This window comes from Corvus hawaiiensis, chromosome 3, assembly GCF_020740725.1.
Source record: "Corvus hawaiiensis isolate bCorHaw1 chromosome 3, bCorHaw1.pri.cur, whole genome shotgun sequence".
Classification (NCBI taxonomy): domain Eukaryota; kingdom Metazoa; phylum Chordata; class Aves; order Passeriformes; family Corvidae; genus Corvus; species Corvus hawaiiensis.
In genome coordinates this window covers 74,531,329-74,551,526 of record NC_063215.1, presented here as the reverse complement: position 1 = coordinate 74,551,526, position 20,198 = coordinate 74,531,329, and the positions used below count along the sequence as shown (strand labels likewise).

General features: G+C 38.4%; 1 protein-coding gene across 1 annotated transcript in view; it reads right to left on the bottom strand.

Annotated features, from left to right (window-relative positions):
- Window positions 1-969: 969 nt before the first annotated feature.
- Window positions 970-20,198, bottom strand: part of EGLN1 (egl-9 family hypoxia inducible factor 1) — a 34,389-nt gene continuing 15,160 nt past the window's right edge. Inside the window, exons 2-5 of the mRNA XM_048298897.1 lie at window positions 9,131-9,250; window positions 6,888-7,024; window positions 5,494-5,561; window positions 970-3,690 (exon numbers count right to left, since the gene is read on the bottom strand). Of these exons, the coding sequence (XP_048154854.1) occupies window positions 3,626-3,690; window positions 5,494-5,561; window positions 6,888-7,024; window positions 9,131-9,250 (390 nt within the window). The 3' untranslated portion in view covers window positions 970-3,625. The remainder of the gene's footprint in view (window positions 3,691-5,493; window positions 5,562-6,887; window positions 7,025-9,130; window positions 9,251-20,198) is intronic.

The following is a 20,198-nucleotide window of genomic DNA, read 5'->3' as shown; positions in this document are numbered from 1 at the left end:
TCAGGTCTACACAGGATGGTTGCAAGAAAGGCTTCTTCCTTGTTCAATGTAAAACAAGGATGGGGAAGAGGTACATTGAAGAGAACTTGCAGAGAAGTTACACAGCAATGAACACGGAAAAAGCTTTGAAGCACTTTGCCATCATCTCAGTGCTGCTACGCTTGGGTTTCAACCTAAAAAAATCATTGAGAATGATTACCTTAGAGCAGAAATGTGCACAACTGGTACCCAAGTGCCAAGAAAGGTGCACTAATGCTGGAGACTCATCTGAGGATCCAGGTAACTCTTCCTGAACTAGCAGAAGACAGACAAGCACATACAGGGCGGGCTTCACAAAAGCTAGAGCAATGTCACAAGCACAGCCAGCCAGATGTTTCCTTGCTTTCCATACAGTCATTACAAAGCTCATCAGAAGTGGAGGAATATTGTGTGGTATCTCATACAGGTTTGCACCTGCAGACTCTACCATTCTTCTGTCATCCCTCAAGGGTACGTAATTCATTGGGAGCCATGTAAAAGTGAGGAGATCCCATAAAACCTTACAAATCCTGTTTGAATGTGACTTTCATGTTGTACCCTACATACCTGTCAAAAGTGGTGAAAAAAATAGAGCTGACTCTACATCATTATCACTCTTCAGAAAGCCTAAAAATGGTCCTGTTTTTGAGTGAGGAAATCATCAGGAAAATGGTCATCACACCCAGGTAACTCTAAGAAGTTAACTCTTAAGTCTAAAGAAAAAAAGTCCCAGGTCCTTCTCCAGAGCAGAAACAGCTCTGACTAAAAAAAAAAAAAAAAAAAAAAACAAAAACCCACCACAACAAAAAAATAACAAATACAAACAAAAATCCCAACCAAGCACCCACAACAAAACAACCAAAATGCCACACACCCCCTTTATCAGGGAGCATTTATAAGTTAGTTGCTACAGAGTAGTTTTAAAAATTACAAAGATTACAAATAATCACATAGTTTTCAAGAACCTTTATACATCATTTTTTAATTAGATTAGCTTTACAAGCAACTTGAGAGTTCTTTCATAATGAACACTGCTTTTGAAATTACACAACTTTATAGGCAACCTGTAAACAAATCCTGAATTTCTTTGCCTGCTATAGATAAAGGTCTCATATTTCACAGCCAGCTAACATCATGAATAAAAATAGTATTATGAAGCTTTATTTTTAACCAGGACTAGACACATACAGATCATAAGACAGTTTAAAAAATAGTTTTAAAACAAGGACCTGCTTGGTGATGCTCAAGACTGAATATTCAACCGACATGAAATGAACAGTTTCTGAAGGACATGGAAGAAATGGCTGACCTGATTTGCTGACCCTGTTGTAATGACTTACATGGAGTGAAAAAATAAGCACTTTTTAAACCTGTCTGGCAAGCACGAACCTACAGTGTGATTAGAATTTGATACGCTGTTTAACTGCAGCAGTTTGAATTACAGAGGGACTGAAATGAGTTTAAAGGCTTATGCTTACATTTCTAAAACAAAACCAAACTTCTGTTAAAGTAGTACTAATGAAGATGAAGTAAAAGAGGTGACTTTTTTGCTTGTTTCATTGGTAGCCTAAATGCACTGCAGACCAGACAGTAATGAAGATTTGCACTCCTTGGCCAGGTTGGCAGAGGCACTTACAGTAAAGGTATCCTGTCTATTTTACTGGGAAGAAAAGAGGAAAGAGGAAGAGAACAGTACAGGGCAAGAACTTACTAAAAAAGTGAAATCAAAACAAAACTGAGATTTCTGTTGGTTCTCCTAAATGACATACCAATACTGAATTTTTCCACCTTCTGTCAGTTTGTTACTAAACAATTAGCTTTTTCATGTTTTACATGAACAATAGTAATGTTTTTAATAAAAAATTACTGAGCTTTCCATAGAAAAGGTCTCTAATTGAATACAAACTATACAGATGCTAAAATTGTCACACGTTGTAATATATACAGAAATATTTCTGTATACTCACATTGTTTTGGCTAAGTAAGGAAATAAGGGACAGATAGAAAACTGCAGTGGGTAAGGTGAACAGCCCCCAAACTCCTGTAAATATGAATGCTGTTTTTGATGGGTTTGCTTTTGTTTTCTCAAGCTTTTAAAGCTCAGGAAAAAAAAGGAAAGAAGAAGAAGAAAAAATATCCGTGTCCAAAACATCCATTTCTTAAAAATAAGAATATCAAAGTTTCTGCACATCTCACTTTTATTCTGTGATGTCCCATCTCCTTGATAAAATAAAAACAATGTAAAAGAAAGCAAATGTTTTCTTACTGAATATATACCTCAGTATTGATCAAAGGGCACTGCCTTTTCAGGGAAATCCTTCAGCAACAGTGACAATTTAAAGAAGAAGTATTGCACAAGGAGCCTACAGAGTGATGCACTTAAGCTTCAGTGTGCTGACCACCTCCTTGATACTATATAATAGACCAAGGTGTCAACTTAAGAGACTGCATGGGACACCAAGATTTGAAAAAGAAATTTTAAAAAGTGAATTTTATATATTCTATTAACTTATATACAAAGGAAATGGGGGGTGGCAAGTATTTTTTAGAAAAGGGAGAAAGCTCAAAAATTTCTGTCAAGTAAGTAAGGAGGTTCTGGGTACCTCTAATAGCCTAGGAAAGCCCTTGTATATTCTTGTAACTTGATGGTATTTACCAGGTCCCCAAAGCCAATGACAGCAACCGATAGTGTCAAGTTCACTTAGTGCCAGTCACTTAAAAAATAAAAGAACAACCAAACATCCCCCCCTCCAAAATAAAAAAGAAGAAACCAAAGAAAAAAGAAAAGAGACAGAAACTTCCCCTCTGTGGATTCAACATACAAAACCACAAACAATGTTACTAATAGCAAGATACTGATTTGCTTCTGTTAATAAGGTTCAAGAGAACAAAGTCAAAAAAAACCAAAAAAAAAAACCAATACAGCAGCAATCTTTAAAAGTTAAGATTAGTGTGAGATATGATATAAAACAATCAGATTTTTAGCTGGTAATTAAAGTGCTCCTTTTCTGACTTAAGGTGTAAAGAAAATTAAAGTGATTATCAGTTACTGGCAACCCTAACATTAAATTAGGTCTTTCATGGCAGAGGAGAACAGTATGAACAGTTTTACAAAAATAGATCCATGTTATATTGGAGAATACTGCGATTTTTTTCCTTTTTTTTCAGTTTTTCTTTTTTTTTTAAGACTCAATTTTGATAAACTGTACCTGGTCATACAAAAATTACCCAAAATTCAAACTTTTACCATATAAAAAAAGGGAGAGATGAAATGGATTCAGCTGGATGACAGGTCTGGCAAAATATAAGGATGGACAAATTCTATGTAGGGCACTTATTTATGTCCAGATGCATAATGGTGTTTCTTACTGATTGCTTATCTTCTTCACATAAGCAGTCACAGGCCTGGAGTCACAATCACATAGTACAATGCTTCAGCAGTCAAAGAACCTTCTTTTTGATGCAACATTGAAACACTGTTTGCTTCCATATTAAGATGTTGGTTTGTTGTTGATTTTCCTTTATCTTGTTATTCACATTCAAAAGTTAATAGATAGCATCAAGATTTATCAGGGAGAATAGCAAGGGGAGTTGCTAAATCAGAGGCTTATAAAACGTCTTTCCCAATGGAGTCAGAAGGTTTATTAAGTTCAACCCTCACACCTTTTTCACCTGCAGAAATATGAAAAGGAAAATGGTATTTTAAAGCATTTATCAAAGCACAGTCGAACAGGCTACATCACTTTCCAGAATAAAGTTTTACTATCAAAACACAATATCCCATGAGCAAGTAAAACTCACACATATTCTGCATGGCTTTAGTTAGACTGACACTTATCCAAAAAATGAATAGTTTGCTATTTTATGACATTTTATTCTATAATTTCATATATTATTGTCAGCAGAAAATAAATTGCATCTTGCACAATTCTTGCTGCAGATACAGACCAAAGAATGTAATTTTAATTGCAAATGAAAACTGAAACCACAACAATATGGTAATATAAACCAATTAAGAGCAAACCGATACTGAAGGAGGAGGAATTTCTTCACAGAAAGGGTGGTTTAAACATTGGAATGAGCTGCAAAGGGAGGTGGTGGAGTCACCATCTCTGGTGGCACCACCTCAGTGCCACGGTTTAGTTGACAGGGTGGTGTTTGGTCATAGGCTGGACTTGACAATCTCAGAGGTCTCTTCCAGCCTGATTCTGTGATTCTGTGAAATTTAAACAACTCAGCCTTCATTCCTTAAGTGCCTGCAGTTTTAGGGGGACCCTGGAGAGGGAGGGGAGCAGAGGGGGGAGCACTTTCCCTTCAGGCTTGAACCCCCCCCAACCATTTCTCTGCACTCTTTCTGAAAGGGCAGCAGCTGAAGCTGCGCAGAGGCAACAAAGCAGCTCTGATCCAGCAAGGCTGACTCCAGGAGCTGCAGAGTTGCATACTTGTGACATGAAGGCCAGCTTAGAGACAGACAGGCTTCCTGTGGAGACCAGGCAGGTGTTATCCAGCAGTCCTGACTGCCTGGGAAGTCACTGTGCCTTGCCAGGCACATGCCACCAAGCACTGGGACAGCCTGCCCAGCCAGAGATGAGCAGCTCCCTTCGAAAGCCAAGCAGGAGCTGCACTGCTCTTGCCACTCCCAAAACGCACGGTCACCGAGAGCACCAGGAGGGGCTGAACTGAGCTGTGCACAGCTCTGGGGCTGCTTAGGAGCTCCAGATACTGAGCAGCAGTGAATGGGCGTCTCAGGTGGGAATGACTGGCATACGTCTTCAACATCATTCAGAGCTCTTGACAAAACTGTGTTCATGCGTGTGTGCACTTGAAGTACACCTGAATTGAGTTTATTTTTAAACTACTGTAACAAACACAAAATTGTGATGGCAATTACAAGCTTGATAGAAGTCCTAGGCCATTTCTCCTTATAATGCTAATTTGAACAGGAAAATTAGATCAACTTCCTCTTGAGGGAAAAGCCAGAGAAGGAAAACAGATGCTAGATAGGTGAAATTGGAAATGAAGGAAGTAAATCCATTCTTTGATTACAGATTTTAATTTTAGGCTTTTGTTTTTCCAATACAAAAATTTTAGTCAAGTAAAGTTGTATTCACTTGTTGAATCCCTATATTCAATCAAAACTATTTCCAGAGCTCTCAGTTCTGCAGTGCCTTACACAGTCTCTGGTGTATTTATCCTCCACATATATTAGGGAGACAAGAGTGGGAGAAGCTGTATCCCCCATGTAAAAATAGTGAGCAGCCTCAGGTCTCAGAGGAAGCGTGAGCAGGGTAGGCATTGACCTGGATTTCACAAATCACTGCCCAGGAGTTCAATCCCTGGGTCTCACTCGCTGTAAAACCTGACTCTTGAGTTATGCTGTTTTCGCTCTCTTTTTGTGCAGAGGGTGGGCTACGGAGACAAGGCTAGACTTAGCTACTCTTCCACAAGAAAATAACAATAATAAGAAGAGCTTACCTGTTAGATATTTTACTTTCGCTCGTGCTCTTTCATCTGCATCAAAATACCAAACTGTTATTGCGTACCTAAGGAAACAGAAGAAAAAAGAACTCCTGAACTATGAAGGAAAATACCAGTGAAGCACTTGACATGAAACACAACCTAAATTAGATGATACTTCGGCAGTCAGACAGAAGAAAATTTTCATAAAGCAAGCAGTTGGTTTGGGTTTTTTTCCTCCTAGAAGGTATTAACTGAAAAGTCATTGAAAGGGTGACACTGATGCTCTAAGTTTACACTCTTTTTCCTAATGAGCTGTTACTATGGTTCTCATCCAGAAAAGTCTCCGCCCACATCACCTTGCCCTGTGACCTTTTCTTTTTACTAGGTCAAGTTCATTACTGAGTCACACTGCAGGATCACCTTTTTTGGACATTTACTGCAAGGGACAATTAACTACCCCTTCTTATGTGGCTCCTCTGGTTTTCCACTGCCCGTAGAGGATTTATTGAGAAAAGACTTTAAGGGGCTTTAGTAAATGGCATTTCACCCTCTGACTCTTCTGGGAGCAGAAAGGGGGAGGGGAAAGCAGTACAGCTTCTGGAAAACGTGCAAGATGATGCGCTGAAGGCAGTTTCAAGTTACTTCTTGCAAAGGTAGTTGTGTTATCTCACAGCTCCAGTCAATGTTCAGTGCTCTGGCCATTCAAACATGTTAGAACATGGGCAACAGGAAATCTGGATCAATGACTCAAATGATTTACCTATTATCACTGTCTGGAAATGTCACTTATGTGGGGGCAGTGAATGTGGGTACCTTTAGCATCAACCACTGCCCTGCACTGAGGGACAAAAGAGAGATCAAGTTCCCCCTGTGCTTCAGACTGGGAGAAACTCCTCTACTACTCCAGAAAAATATTTGTGTATCAATGGTTGTTTCTGTTCCAAAAACCTCACCCAATTCCCAAATTAGAATGTGGCAGCTTAGTTTGAAAATTACTATTTTCTGACAGCTCCCTCCCAACAAGAGGGAACATTAAACTGAAGTACCCAGTCAATCTTCCAGTAACACAGTAGGGTGCTAAGGACAAAGGGAAGGGAGAAGAGTTTAAAGCCACTACAGAGAAATAACGAAGACCGCACCCTTTGGCTAAGCTGGGGTCTGCTTATGGCTCTGCGTGCTCCCACCCACTTCTGCCAAGCACACGCTCAGAAACTTCCCACCAACCCACTCGGGAGGTTTTCTCCAAAATAAGAGATCAGGCATCACTACAAACTCAGCAACACAGGGAAGCCTAATCAGCCATTAGCAGAAAAAACTCTCCTTTTTGTCAGGTCATAATTCATAGTGTCACTACTTTCTCATTTCTTGCTAAGACAGGCATCATGCAGTAGAGAGTCCATCATTCCTACCTTGTAGCAAATGCTGGCTGTACTTCATGAGGGTTGCGGCGATCAGACCAGAAGAATAGCAGTCTATCAAATTTGGGTTCAATATCAGCAAATTGGGCTTTACCTTCTGGAAATATCCGAAGGATGCCTCCACTTACCTACAAACGAAATATTTTCAAGCAATGCTTGAGAACGATGTCTCATTGTATTTAAAAGTACTGAATATCACATTTGAAAATATTTCAGACACTTGGAACTGAAACAGCCTTTATCAGGTGCTACAGAAATATAGCTTTTCTGTCAATACCTTTCATTTAACAAAATGTTTAATACATGTTTCACCGACTGATTTCAGAATGCTTGCAAATATTAAATGTGCATTCATGCTTAAGTAAAAGCTGTGAGCTTAGATGGGGGGGAGGGCGGTGATGCATTACTTATCAGCAAAAATAAATGGACAAGACTGACAGGTGGCTAAAAACACCCCAGTATAGACAGGAGAAACATTTCACATCTGAGTTTCACCCTTCCTATTAAAGAGATTATTTCATTTAACTGAAGCACAAGTTTATGTGTAATTAAAATAAGGAAAGCGTAGGCAACTTCAAACTAAAGCTTGAATCTGTACTACTCATGGTCAATTCAGATCTCTTCCAGGTTTTGAAAACTGTTGAACCTACCTATGTATGTCTAGAAACAAGCACAAGTAGGTGGGGTTAAATTATATTTAAGACACATTAACTTCTTCCTACTGATGGTATTGATGTTGTTAAATCTAACTATAGATGGCCACGACAGACCTTCATGTCATAACAGACATAACAGTGCAAGTACTAACAAGGCAAATCAATATAAATGACAGGGGCATCTGTGATCTAAATAAGCAAACAAGTGACAATTTAGATCCATCTCTTCTCCTAAAGAAAGTTCGAGCTTCTTTTTTCAATAAGAAATATCCTTGGTAGTATATTAATTTGTAATTTAAAATAGATTTTGCAGGAAATTAATGCCTTTGCTCATAAATTAAATATCCAGCAAGTAAATATTTCACAATTGTGAAAATGCAATTTGCTTGACTTCTACACTCTGGTATGTATTCACTTTTTTTCCAAGAGAGAAACCATAAATCAACTAAAAATGCCCCAAAGCTGCATTTTAAGATGTTCAGTACAAACAGTATGCTAATATGCAAAGATGCTATAATGGTAAAAAAGTGTGTTTTCTAATTGTAGGATTCAATTTGAATCCTACAACGTGTCAAAGAGCCCATCAGAAACAGAAAGTTTGAAGTACATCCATTTGACTCAGCTTTCTGATCTACCAGTTTTATGCAAGTATGAAACAACTCTCATCTGCAATCTGAGTTATCCGTATCTGGTGCACACAATGCACAGAATCTGACTGCTCCTATGTGCTCTTCCACATACTGCTCCCTAAGTACGTACGATGAAGCATCAGTAGTTTTATCTTTCTTTTTCCCCCATACACTGTGAGAATAAACTTCTCCATTGTTAACAGCAGAGAAATCAGAGAATTAGCAAAGCTGTCCTGGCATTACTCTTTCATGGTCTCAATACTGCCACACTTAGCTACATCTATTCTTAAAATCTACCTAGTCCCTTTGAATCACTAGGAAAATCCTTATTAAAAATTCACTTTATCATGACCACTAGTAGTAAATTCTCAGACCACCTGAACTGTGGTATAAATCTGTTCTATACCCTATATCTACAATGATACAAGACTTGCGCTCCTTTGAACTATACTGATGTAGCAATGACTGTAACACTCGGCGTATTTGAAAATGCTCCCAAGATACAGCATCTTACTTTTTATAAGCATACTCAAATAAGCAATCTAGTTGCACAAATAGTAAACTCAAGATTTAGCAGGAATATAAGGAAAAATTAAATTAAGAATATGTGAAATTGCCTTTAATTTCTCTTTGGTATAGGGGGGCATTTACCACTTTCCTTCAATCTTAGTGTCAAGAAGGTCCTGCTGGCATCATCCAAAACATTGAAAATAAATGCTTCATCTCTATCTGCTCTCACTAACAACAGAATTAGGGAGGCAAAGGATACCCACAGTTAATATAATGTAAAAACTCAACTAAGGCACAGAAATAAGGACATAAACAAAACCCTGTAGCAAAGGTGCAGTTACAAGTGTGTATATATATATATTTATATATATCGTTACATATATATATATATATATCTGTATGTATGTGAAAAACGTTTTGGAAAGAAATTATTGCATACCTTGGCATCCCAGTCCTTATTAAGATAATATATACATGTAACACATCTTCCATCTCCATTTGGATTATCAACATGGCGCACATATCCTGTTCCATTGCCTGGATAACAAGCCACCATAGCCTGGAGTCAAAGAATCAAATACAATAATTACTTTTATCTCTGTGTGTGGGAAAAGTCTACACCTTCTCTGTATTAATTCTTAAGCAATTAATACATAACCAACAGAAAAAACTAAACCAGAAATAATGTGCAAAGAATGTTTTCAGCTGTGTTTTCTTTCTAGTTAAAAATTGGTTTAGAACACAAACAGATGTTGACAACAAAGGCATGAAAGACACTGAGAGGAACACTTAATTAAGGCATGGAAGGTGAGGCCACTGTCATGTTGTGACTAATCATTCAGACTTCCCTCCCCTGAATGACACAGAAGAGAAGAAGAATGTCTTGCATACAATGTAATAGCTTCTCCTTGCAATAAGAAATCTTCCAGACTCAAGTTCAGACAGCTATCTTTTTATCTTTTTTTTTTCCCCCGTGTTTCCAATGCAAAGAATTCATTTTCAAAAAATGTCAAACTTTATTTTTAGGAGACTTTTAGACAAAACCAGTAGCCCATGTTACTCCATCACTCCAAGTGCATTCTTGGGCTTGTGTTTTGTCCTGTACATAGGAGGTCTTTGAACCTTTGTTGAAACAAACCTACATGTACAACAAAAACATCCTTTTTAGTCAAGAAGTGAGAAATGGAAAACAGACACCAAGCAGTAATCTGCAATAACCTTCTGACATCAAACGACTCCCAGTGCAGCAGTGTATTAAACTTCCCATGCTGCACTTTGCTCAGCAGTCTTGAAAGACCCCTGGAAGGTGATTTCTGAGTCTTCAGACATGCGGATGTGCGTGTGAAACAAACTGGCCCTTGCTCCCAGATGGCCTGATTAGCTTGATTAGCTATCAGAGCACATGGCTGGCTCATTGCACAGCACATCCCTGTATCTTTATGCCTTTGCTCGAAAATAACAATTATTTCAGTTTTTTGAAAGAGATCAGAACAAAGTTTTCCAGGCCAAATCACCCACTGCCACCACAGCGCTCAGATGCCTGCAGTGACACTATCCTACCTGCAAGAAATTGTAGCATGAATTAAAAAAAAAAAACAGCCAAAAACCAAACAAAGAGGTGAGTTTCTACCAACAAAGCAACATACTGCTAATCTCAATTACTGTTGGCCGTATGAAAAAATGTAAAAACTTTTATAAACAAACATTCCTGTCTAGATTTAGCCTGGTTAAGTCAGAATTCTAAGTCAGACCTCTGCATTGCAAACTCTTTCACCTCTCATGTAATACATAAAAAATCTTTTCCCAATAAAGCAATTTTCTTTGCTTTTTACTGGTAATTTTAACTTCCTCCTCCCCACCCCCCCCCCCCCCCCCCCTTTTCAATATGCTATAAATAAAGCTTTCCAGAGTTTGTAATACTTGCACATGTTGAGGAATACATTCAGTGCAGGTAGCTGGGTAAACTGTGCTTTGTGAGAACTGAGAAATAGTTTAAAGTACTTGCAGTTCAATCAGTAAAACATTTGCATATCACATGTAAGCAGAATGGATTTTGCTGTAGCAGCAACCATTTAAAAATCTTTATTTCCATATATACTTTACTAATGGAAAAAGCAGTTTTTAGCAGCTCTGTCTAGGCAGAAATCAGAACATAGTATTTGCCAAGTTGTGACACCGTGACTAAAACGAATCCTAAAATTAAGTCCAACTTCATTCACATCAGCTGGAAGTGACTACACTTCATAAAAAGTACTCAAAAATACAAAATTCAAATATACTTCTAATTTTGATTAGGCACTTCAGCTTCTCAACCTCTTTATTGTAATCATAATGCATTTATCATTACAGGCCTCACATTATGAAAAAATTACACATATCAAGAATGTGATCTAATATTTGGCAAAGTCGTGACTTATCAGTTTTGCTGCAGGAAGATAAACCCACAGAAATCAAAACAGTGAGTTAAAGATACCAAATAATGTAATAAGGTTCCGTAATTTCCTTTCTTAGGGAAAAAAAAAAAAGGAAGAAAACAAAATCAAAGCTGGGCTGGAAGAGGAAGATACTTGGTTTGGTTTCAACTGAAAGCCAACACTCTTGACAAAAAAGTCCCATGTACCACATAAATCCTACCAAGCTCTCATGGAGTATGAACAGTGCTGAAAGCAGATCTAGGTCCAATCCTGTGACAGTATTCCTAGTAACAGGAAGGTTTTAATTTACGGGCCTTTGCTGAGACATATCATGCAAATTAAACTCTGACACTAACTGTTGCTCACTATCTGTGTGAAAAGAGCTACTAAAACTCTCTCAGAATGAGAACTTTGAGATCAAGCAGCTAGAGCAATGTCAATTCTCACTTTAATCATGAGGATTTAGACTCCAAGGTAACAAAACAATATTTCACACCGCACTGCTGAAGAAAAAGAGGACCAGCAGCACTTTTTGGGAAGTCTGGGGAAACACCAGTTATTACCAGCTTCACATAAACAGCAGCCATATTTCATTTCATACAATCATTTGAGTCTAAAATATTTTCAATGTTTAAAAAGACCTCTTGTTTTTGACTTTAGAGTCTGAAACTTCTCCTATCATCAACTCCAAGTGACGAGAAACAGTTTTGCTGCGATAACTTATCTAATATGTATTTGTTATAACAGTGAGAATGACTCAGCCTTTAGCAGCAAATTGGAAAGCAAACAAATTTGCAACTCAGCTGCTGTACCATAATATATGTTGCTTTTGCCAGTTAAGTGTGACAATTCCATGTCTCCAATTAACCTATGATAAGGAAAGGTACAAAATGTAACAATTTATCAGACATGGGAAATATACTGCGTTGTGCAACAGTATGAAGTGAGTTTATGCCAAACTGTCATGTAGTGCAAGATTACCCACATGGAAAGGGCAAAAAAGTGTTCCACATAAATAATGAAGCTACATGCTTTTGTTGTTAACGTTTTACAGTATAAATAAGCAAGCCAACCCATGTATATCAAGAACAGAGAGAAATTTGTGTCTGTGGCTTTTTTTTTCCAAACACTGTTAATGGCGTTCAGTATAGCCAGGCATTTGAGACCTGGAAGTCCATCCTTAACATTTTGGGCTATAAACAATAAAGTTGCTAGCCTTTCAAAACAAAGAGCTACCTGTCTCATCAGTTGTCCCATAAAAGCAATCAGTTAATTCAACTCAAGGTATTACTTGCATTTTCTTAACAGAAAAGGAGCCTCCTCTTTTGCGCTTCTCAGGCATCACAATTTTTAAGCATTCAGTAAACTTACTTTCTGCAAAAAATTTATTTAAGTCACACACTGGATTTGTTCACTCACAGGATTCCTGTGCCAACACTTTTATTATTAACCTTCTGTAACCCAAGAGCATTCTGTTTTGTGTCTAGCACATGAGCGCTGCTGTCCTAAGATACCCCCTGGAATTCATGAGTAATCAGGAAAGCATGAAAGTACCTTCCCAATTCTGATATCTGTGTCTATCAAATCTGAAGTACTCACATGCTAAAGCTGCTGCTGATCACTCATTCACATACAGATGTTCTATTTGCAAATGTTTTAACTCTGGAAAATAAGGCCATCAGCTCAAATAAGCAACATTAAGTTGTTAACAGAAGAACTAATTAAAACCACAGATCTTCTGCTAAGAATAGGCACCCTTAGTGTGCCAGGCATTACTCGAATTAACAATAAAATGCACAAAGGTAACAAAGGGAATAAACCCTAGTCCATACAGTTTTTTTCACTATGTAAAGACACATAAGCTAAGACTCATCCCTGGGAAGCAGAGCACAACAGTGGAGCTGAAAACATGATTTCTTTTGGGACTAGTCTCAGCCTCCTTTCACACAGAAATATGACAGCCTCTACCATCTATAAGGAAGGAAGACTTGCAGGTAAATACACTGAAGCTTTTTCTTCTATCCTCTCCATTCCTTGCACTGCTGGATGCCTGTAAGCTTAGGTATTGTTACCTAAAAAAAGGAAGCATTAAAGCAAACTCTTAGGAAAGAGAGGAGAACACCAGTAACATGAGAACACAAAATTCCATAAGGGGGGGAAAACACCCCAAAACCATAAACATATAATGGAGAAGATGTGTGTTCTATTAATTTATTAAATAAATATTTTAAATATATTAATATTTAAACTTTATTGTTTAGCTCAGATTAAAGCTGCATCAGTCAAGGAGATGTCACTTTTGCTGTTTGCTGAAGGAACTGCAAATCTCAGTGAGCAAAACAAGATGTCTAAATGCAAGACCGATGACTTCCTACCAAAATTTATCAGATGTGTTCACAAAGACTTCACTGGAAATCCTTGGCATAGGACATCTGACAGATTATTCAAAGAAAGAAAAAACCTCACACACCACTGTGCAATACAGAACCAAAGAAAAAGAAAATAAAATTTAACAGTGACCCATCCCTGTTCAGTCTGTGGTGCATTTCTATTTCAGAAATTTGTTCATCCCTGATACACGAGAGTCCTGAGGAAATACATTTCACTTTAAGTACACATCAGACTATGATTTTTCACAAGTTGAACAAAGTAACAGTCAGATCAAAGGAGAAAAAGACTGGTTTAGTATCACCTTGTGTGAGCAGGATCAAGATTACAGACTTAAACATGCTAGAATGGTACAACTTGGTTTGGATTCATAACTCTTCTGCAAATCCTTCACAAGCACAGACAGACGCTTGCAACAGGAAGAAAATGTCAACATGGAGAAACTCCTGTCAGCCTTAATCAAAACAGAGCAATCTAAAAAAGTGTAAAATAAATCTATGACACAGCTAATGTAAGTTTTTCCATACTAACTTCCATCTGAGTAAAATTTCGTGCTGTTATGCTCCACGGCTCAGTAAGCAAGGCTAGAGAAACAAGTTTTCACACATGTCAACACTGTGAAACTAGAAAAGCTGGAGAGAAATATCGGGCCCTGCAAAGTTTTCACATTAAAAATTCATGCCTTGCAGTCATTGTCAACTGGAGAACATGCAAGGGAAAAGTAAACTGCTACTTAGCAGCTTAAAAATTAATCAAGGCATTATACATCCTCAAGAGAAGAGAGGAATCTCTAAGTTAGAAACTAAAGAAAAAACTGACATGTTGCAGCAGCTTTGAATCACTGATCTTTAAGTCCTTTCTCCTACTATTAAGTTACCAGTACAGCCATTCAGTTTGTCAATTTGTCAAAGGATTTAGGAACCATTATTTTCAGCTGCATTTTTCTCTGCAGATACGGTCAATACTCAGCTGCAGAGTGAAGGAAAAAAAACCCCAAATACCAAAATAGAAACCAACAATGCCCCACCACCCAAACTAATAAACCCTAACTACAGCATACACCAGCTATTTGTGCCATCTTCTTGCAAGGACAGAGCTGCTCTTTCAGGAAAAAACCTCAACAACTGAAGGCAAGGATGACAAACACGGGTCACCCTCTCTTGTATCTCGCGAAGTATTAACAGCAAAGTTGGAAAAAGCTTGGCAAGGTGAAGACAAACTGAACTAAGAACAGAGATGAAAAATGAACTTAGATAGGAAGCGAGAGAGGAAAAACTGAGAGTTGACATAGCTGCTTATACTATTAATAGAATCAGCACACAGCTATGTACATGGATTACATCTTCCATGACCTTCTAGGGAGTTCAGTAACCCGACCTACCTCCCTCCTTCCCAGGCTTTTTCAAGGCAATGGCCAATACAAGATTTCTACTTCCTTTGGATAGAACCACATTTCATATGCATACAAGATCAAGCAACATAACATACCATCAAAAGTTTGGCACAACATATTAATACCTTTATATATTGCTTATTTCTAACTTGCCAAAGATGCTGATTTCTCAAACCAAATTTCAGAAAAAGCTTTGCCAACCCAGCAGTTCAACTCCTTTTCAAGTCATGGCTTTACTCCTGTCTTCATTTTTACATGACATTTACCTGCTCACAACGTTCACTTCTAGCATCCTAATAAACTGACACAAGCCAGAAGGCAGCAATTTTCATGCTGGTTCAGCGGCCACATTCAGCTGAGCTCTCTGGGACCAGAAGAGCCACATGAAGTTTGGATCCAAACAGCTTAAACATAACCATGGTGCCACTCAGCAAAAACCAGGTCAGGTATTTTTCACTCTAGCAACATCAAGTTTGGTACTCTCCTTTTACCATTCAATACTAATTGTGCTCAACACAGGACCACACAAAGTTTATTTCCAAGTATCATTCCTTTAATCCATGCATGCCCATAGGCTCCAAGAAACACTCTTCAGCTCTTGAACTGCTGAAGAAATGTGCATACAAGTCTAGATGATTCATCAGTTCTTACACATGGCACAGGAAAAAACACAGAACTGCAGTTGCTTAAGTCTGATATTTAGGAAATGACTGGGCATGTGGGATATGCTTACATTTTGATGAATACATCTAACAAAATAAAAAATAGGATAGAGAAGCTCTTATAGAACTATCAAGAAAGAGGCATTAACCAGGGGAAGATGGTATTGATTCTCAACATGGGGACAGAAGAAGGCACATTCCCTGCATGGAGGTTTTGACTGAGATTTGGAGAACACCTCTCCAAAGGTGAACCCATGAGCAACTGAAACCAGTGCTACAGACAGACATAACAGGGAAAACTAAAACGCACTTCCCAGCTGAAGTTCTGCAGCTCTCACCACTACTAAACTGAGATAAAAGTGCTTAAATATTAATGAGCTTTTCTGCTCTCCTGTACCTGAGCTCATAAAGCTGGAGGTCTCAAATCTCCAAAGGCCAAGAGAGGGCTGAGTCAACTTACGAATGGCAGGGAAAAACAAAGATTGTATCTTCTGTAACAGTTAACACAGTGGCATTTTCCAGGCTGCTAGCCAGGTTAGGTGGGACATGCCTATTCTCAAAATTGTGCCAGTTTAACCAAAAGGTGCTGTTTTAAAATTGAGTCAGTGAAGGCACTGCAAATACACCTGCAGTCCTTCAATCTTACAAAGGCCTAGTTTCCATTAACTTAATGTAACTGCTTATCAGAAAAATAAAACTGAGTTCAAATCTAAAAATGTACACAGAGAGCTGTGCACTGGCTTAAATAGGGTAATAAAAAAAAGTGAAGTTTATATAACATATCTCTGAATATAAATGTCTTCAAGACTAAACCACCTGCATTCCCTAAAAAAAAAAAAGAAAAAAAAAAAAAAAAGAAAAAAAAAAAGAATTTATACAAGCACATCCAAGATATGTCAGTGCTTCAAAGCAGTAATAGCTCCCTCCCGTAAGGTTCAACAGAACACATTCTGATAGTTTTGATATCAAAGTCTATTAGAAACTTTTAAAAAAAGGTCAACAATACAAAACAAGCAAAAAAATCCCCCAGATATACTTAATTGAGGCTTTCCAAAGAAATTAGATAAAAAGCAGTGTCACCAGAGGCAGAAAGTTTTCTCCTAAAAGCCTAGGAGCAAACACAACACTTGACTTTTCAGCTCAGAAGGGTCTAAAGCATACTTTGATTTGTGCCAGCCTAAATCTGCCTACAGTATGATTAAATAAGTTGACCAATACATTTCAGATTCAAACAGCTGTTGAATACTGTCATATATGTATATACTGTTTGTAGAATTGGCAGGCCTCCATGGCTAACTCCCCGTTCCCTTCAAGAGAAGCAGACTCATGACTCACTGTTTTGGCGCTGTACAAAACTTTGACAGAGAAGTAAGTCAGTCAACACAAATTTTAAGAGTCTGTTTTTAATTTAACGCCATAATTACTTTGACATGAATAATACCATTTAAAAAATAAGTACTTTGAAACATTTTTCCCCAAGATGGGGCAGAGCTTTCTGCTCTCACATGAGACTACTCAACTTCCTAGTTTCATCACTGCCCATTCAAAAAGGGCACAGAGCAGCAACATCTTTAAGAACCAAAAATAACACAACACTAAAGCAAATTACAACAGTGCACTAAAATAGTATGAAGTTAAGTCTCATTCAGCTACATCACTTAAAATATATTCTGACAGCACTTTGTGCACATCAGATTTCCAGAGCCAACCAAATGACATCAGCAGGCACACTGATGCACAACACATAAAAAAGCATGGTCACCTATTTTTAGATTATTACGTATTATTGTACTAATGAATATGAACAAATTTGTTCAGTTGTGTGAGATCTACTGGGTAAACTTTCAACAACTGGACTCAATCTTAAGGGGTCTTTTTCATCCTTAATGATGCTGTGACACACTACCTTAAAAATAAAGCATGCATATTAGCCCACATGTCAAAGCTGGGGACCTCTTAGCACTAGGAGAGGCTGGGAAGGAAGAAACACTAAGGATTAAGGGTGGGCAAGAGGTGGTTGGTTTTTGTTTTTCTATTTAAACAAAACTTTATTACCTGTGAAAATAAATGGCTGAGAAATTTGCCATTTAAAGAATAACACTCATCATCTCTGCCATTCTCTCCTCAAAACTGTACATACTGAGAAGCCTGGAATTTCTTTCCTATAGAAGACAAACCACACATTTTGCTAACTACTAGGAGGGAGATTCATTTCTTACTTAAAACTGCAATTTTGTTTCTGTTTTAGAGAACAAAACAGCCAGAAAAGTGAAATTTAGCTTGCAGGAAAGGTATCTTTATATAAATTTGAAAGTTGCACAACTGCATGGGAACAGGACTGTGTGTTTAGTACTATGGTTAGCCAGATACTTGGAAGTACTTGTGTACTGCAAGTTCCTTAAGTTTAGTAAATGTTCATGTAGATACAGTAAAGTGTCCAAGCCTAGGCCTCAGGTACCCACCTCTAGATTTTAACCACATCAAGATTTGCTGTCATAAACAGTATGCTGAGGAGAATGATTTTAAAACCGTGTTAAAGGCTATTTTCAAGGGGACATATGTGATTCAGCATGACCACAGAATTCCAAACTTCACACCACATACTATATCATTCACTCCTACTATTAGAATCCAGACAATTCTTTGAAATTATTTATATATTACAGAAAAAGAAATAACTATGCACTGAAATGCTAATAGACATTTATTTCTGGGCATTGATTTAATTTATATTAGCACTGCATGGAAGTCTGACTAAGGTTTAAAGCCAAATAGAAATGAACAGCCTGTAATACACTTTCAAGCCACCTACAATTTAAATGCAAGAAATGCTGACTGTGCCCATGTCACTTTTTATGGGCTTTCACACATAGGCTTGGAGGGAGACAGTTTTTCTTTACAGTCCCACCACAGTCCTGTAATAGGGCCTCTTTCCCAGCTGGCATAAACAACACTTAGGGGTTTTGTTATTTTAACCAGATCATCCAGAGTATCCAGTCCAAATGCACACAGGCCTTATACAAATCTACTGGTATTCCAGCTGTCTCAGTTCCTACCAGTCCTTGGGCAAAGCCCTGAGGAGCAGCTGAGGCCACGCAGCACTACAGGGCGATCATAAACACCAGGAGTAGGACTGCTGACGTTGGCATGCCAAGTCGGAAAAGCAATTCCCAAACCCACCCCTACTCTGTATGTCCCAGCAGAGTCAGCCATGTCATTTCAGGTTAAGGAGGCACTCTGCTGCAATGAGAAGGCTGCACTGGCTCAGTGGATCTCCTGGAGGAGTGGCTCAGGAACGCCGTGTACTTGCTCTAGGAGCATGTGGCCTTGTGAGCACGAGAAAGATCTGAACGTACCCAACACTGACTTCAGGGAGGAAAAAAAACACCTGAGGAAACTGCCTGTGCTTGTCTGGCTGATACAAAATCCCCACTGAAATGCCAATTCAGCTGATCATACAGTGAGTTTACGTTCATGGCAGCAACAAGATCATTTCTAGGTTAGGACCTCCTGCAGAGCTCCTTGGTGCTGCTTCAACAGGCTTTTTCCTAGTCTATCACAACCACTGGCCCAGGAGACCAGAGTGATGGAAAAACACATCACTCTCATGCCTTGGGAAAAACAGAACATGCTGCATTACCAACTATAAATTGGTTAAAATGGACCCATCTGGTTTGTTCCAAGTCTGTTTATACTTGGCATGAGGAAACTGCTATGAAGAAAACCAATCCAATCAAAAAAGTGACCTCTTTTCGTCTTTACCACTATTTCAATAACAAAAATAGTATTTTTTATATATATCATATTATTCACCCTTTCTAAAAGGCAAGTAGGGTTCTTGACAGATCAGTCCTTTCCTTTGAACAACTGAAAAGCCTAAGTGACAAGGCTCCTGTCAATTGACATGGTTATGACTGTCTGTAACTCAACAAGTATTGTGGTTGCAAGACACATGCTAACCTCAAACTCCAAATTTCCCACTCTAAAAATCAGAAGGTAATGGAATCCAAACTCCACACAAAGTGATGATGCAAGCAGAAAAGCCATGCTGTACAACACCTGACAGGAACAAGAAAGCTTCTCTTAAACAAGTTGTCACAGAGACTTTTTTTCCCCCTCTTCGAAGGCATTCGGAAGAGCACAGAACCAGGATCCCTCCCCTCAAATGCCCACACAAAGTCAAAAGTCTCAACCCCAGCTGTGTTAGCATGCAGTCAGCACTTGCATACTCTTAAGCCTTCTTAAAAGCACTGTATTTACTAAGAAAGAGAAGCACGCTATTCCATACCCCACCTAGAAATAACGGATTTCAAGACAGGATATGCACACCTCCTTTTTTTCATGTTTCTGCAAAAAGGTTTATTTGTATGTCCCTAAAATCCAATCAGCAGAAACTTTCCCAGTAAACCAAAGGACAGCTAGGGCTTTGCAATCCACAGTACTCACTGGGGAGAGATTGCAGGGATTAGCAGTAGTAGCCCAGATCAGAGGTGTCACGTCAGACCAAGAGGAGTGTTCCACATCACACCTTTATGCAACCTACATGTAAGATCTGCAGATCTTCAGTAAAGCCTGTTCCCAGCTTAATGTTGTACCAATTAAAGACAAAAGAAAAAAAACAGAGGCAACAGCATAACGGATGACAAAGTC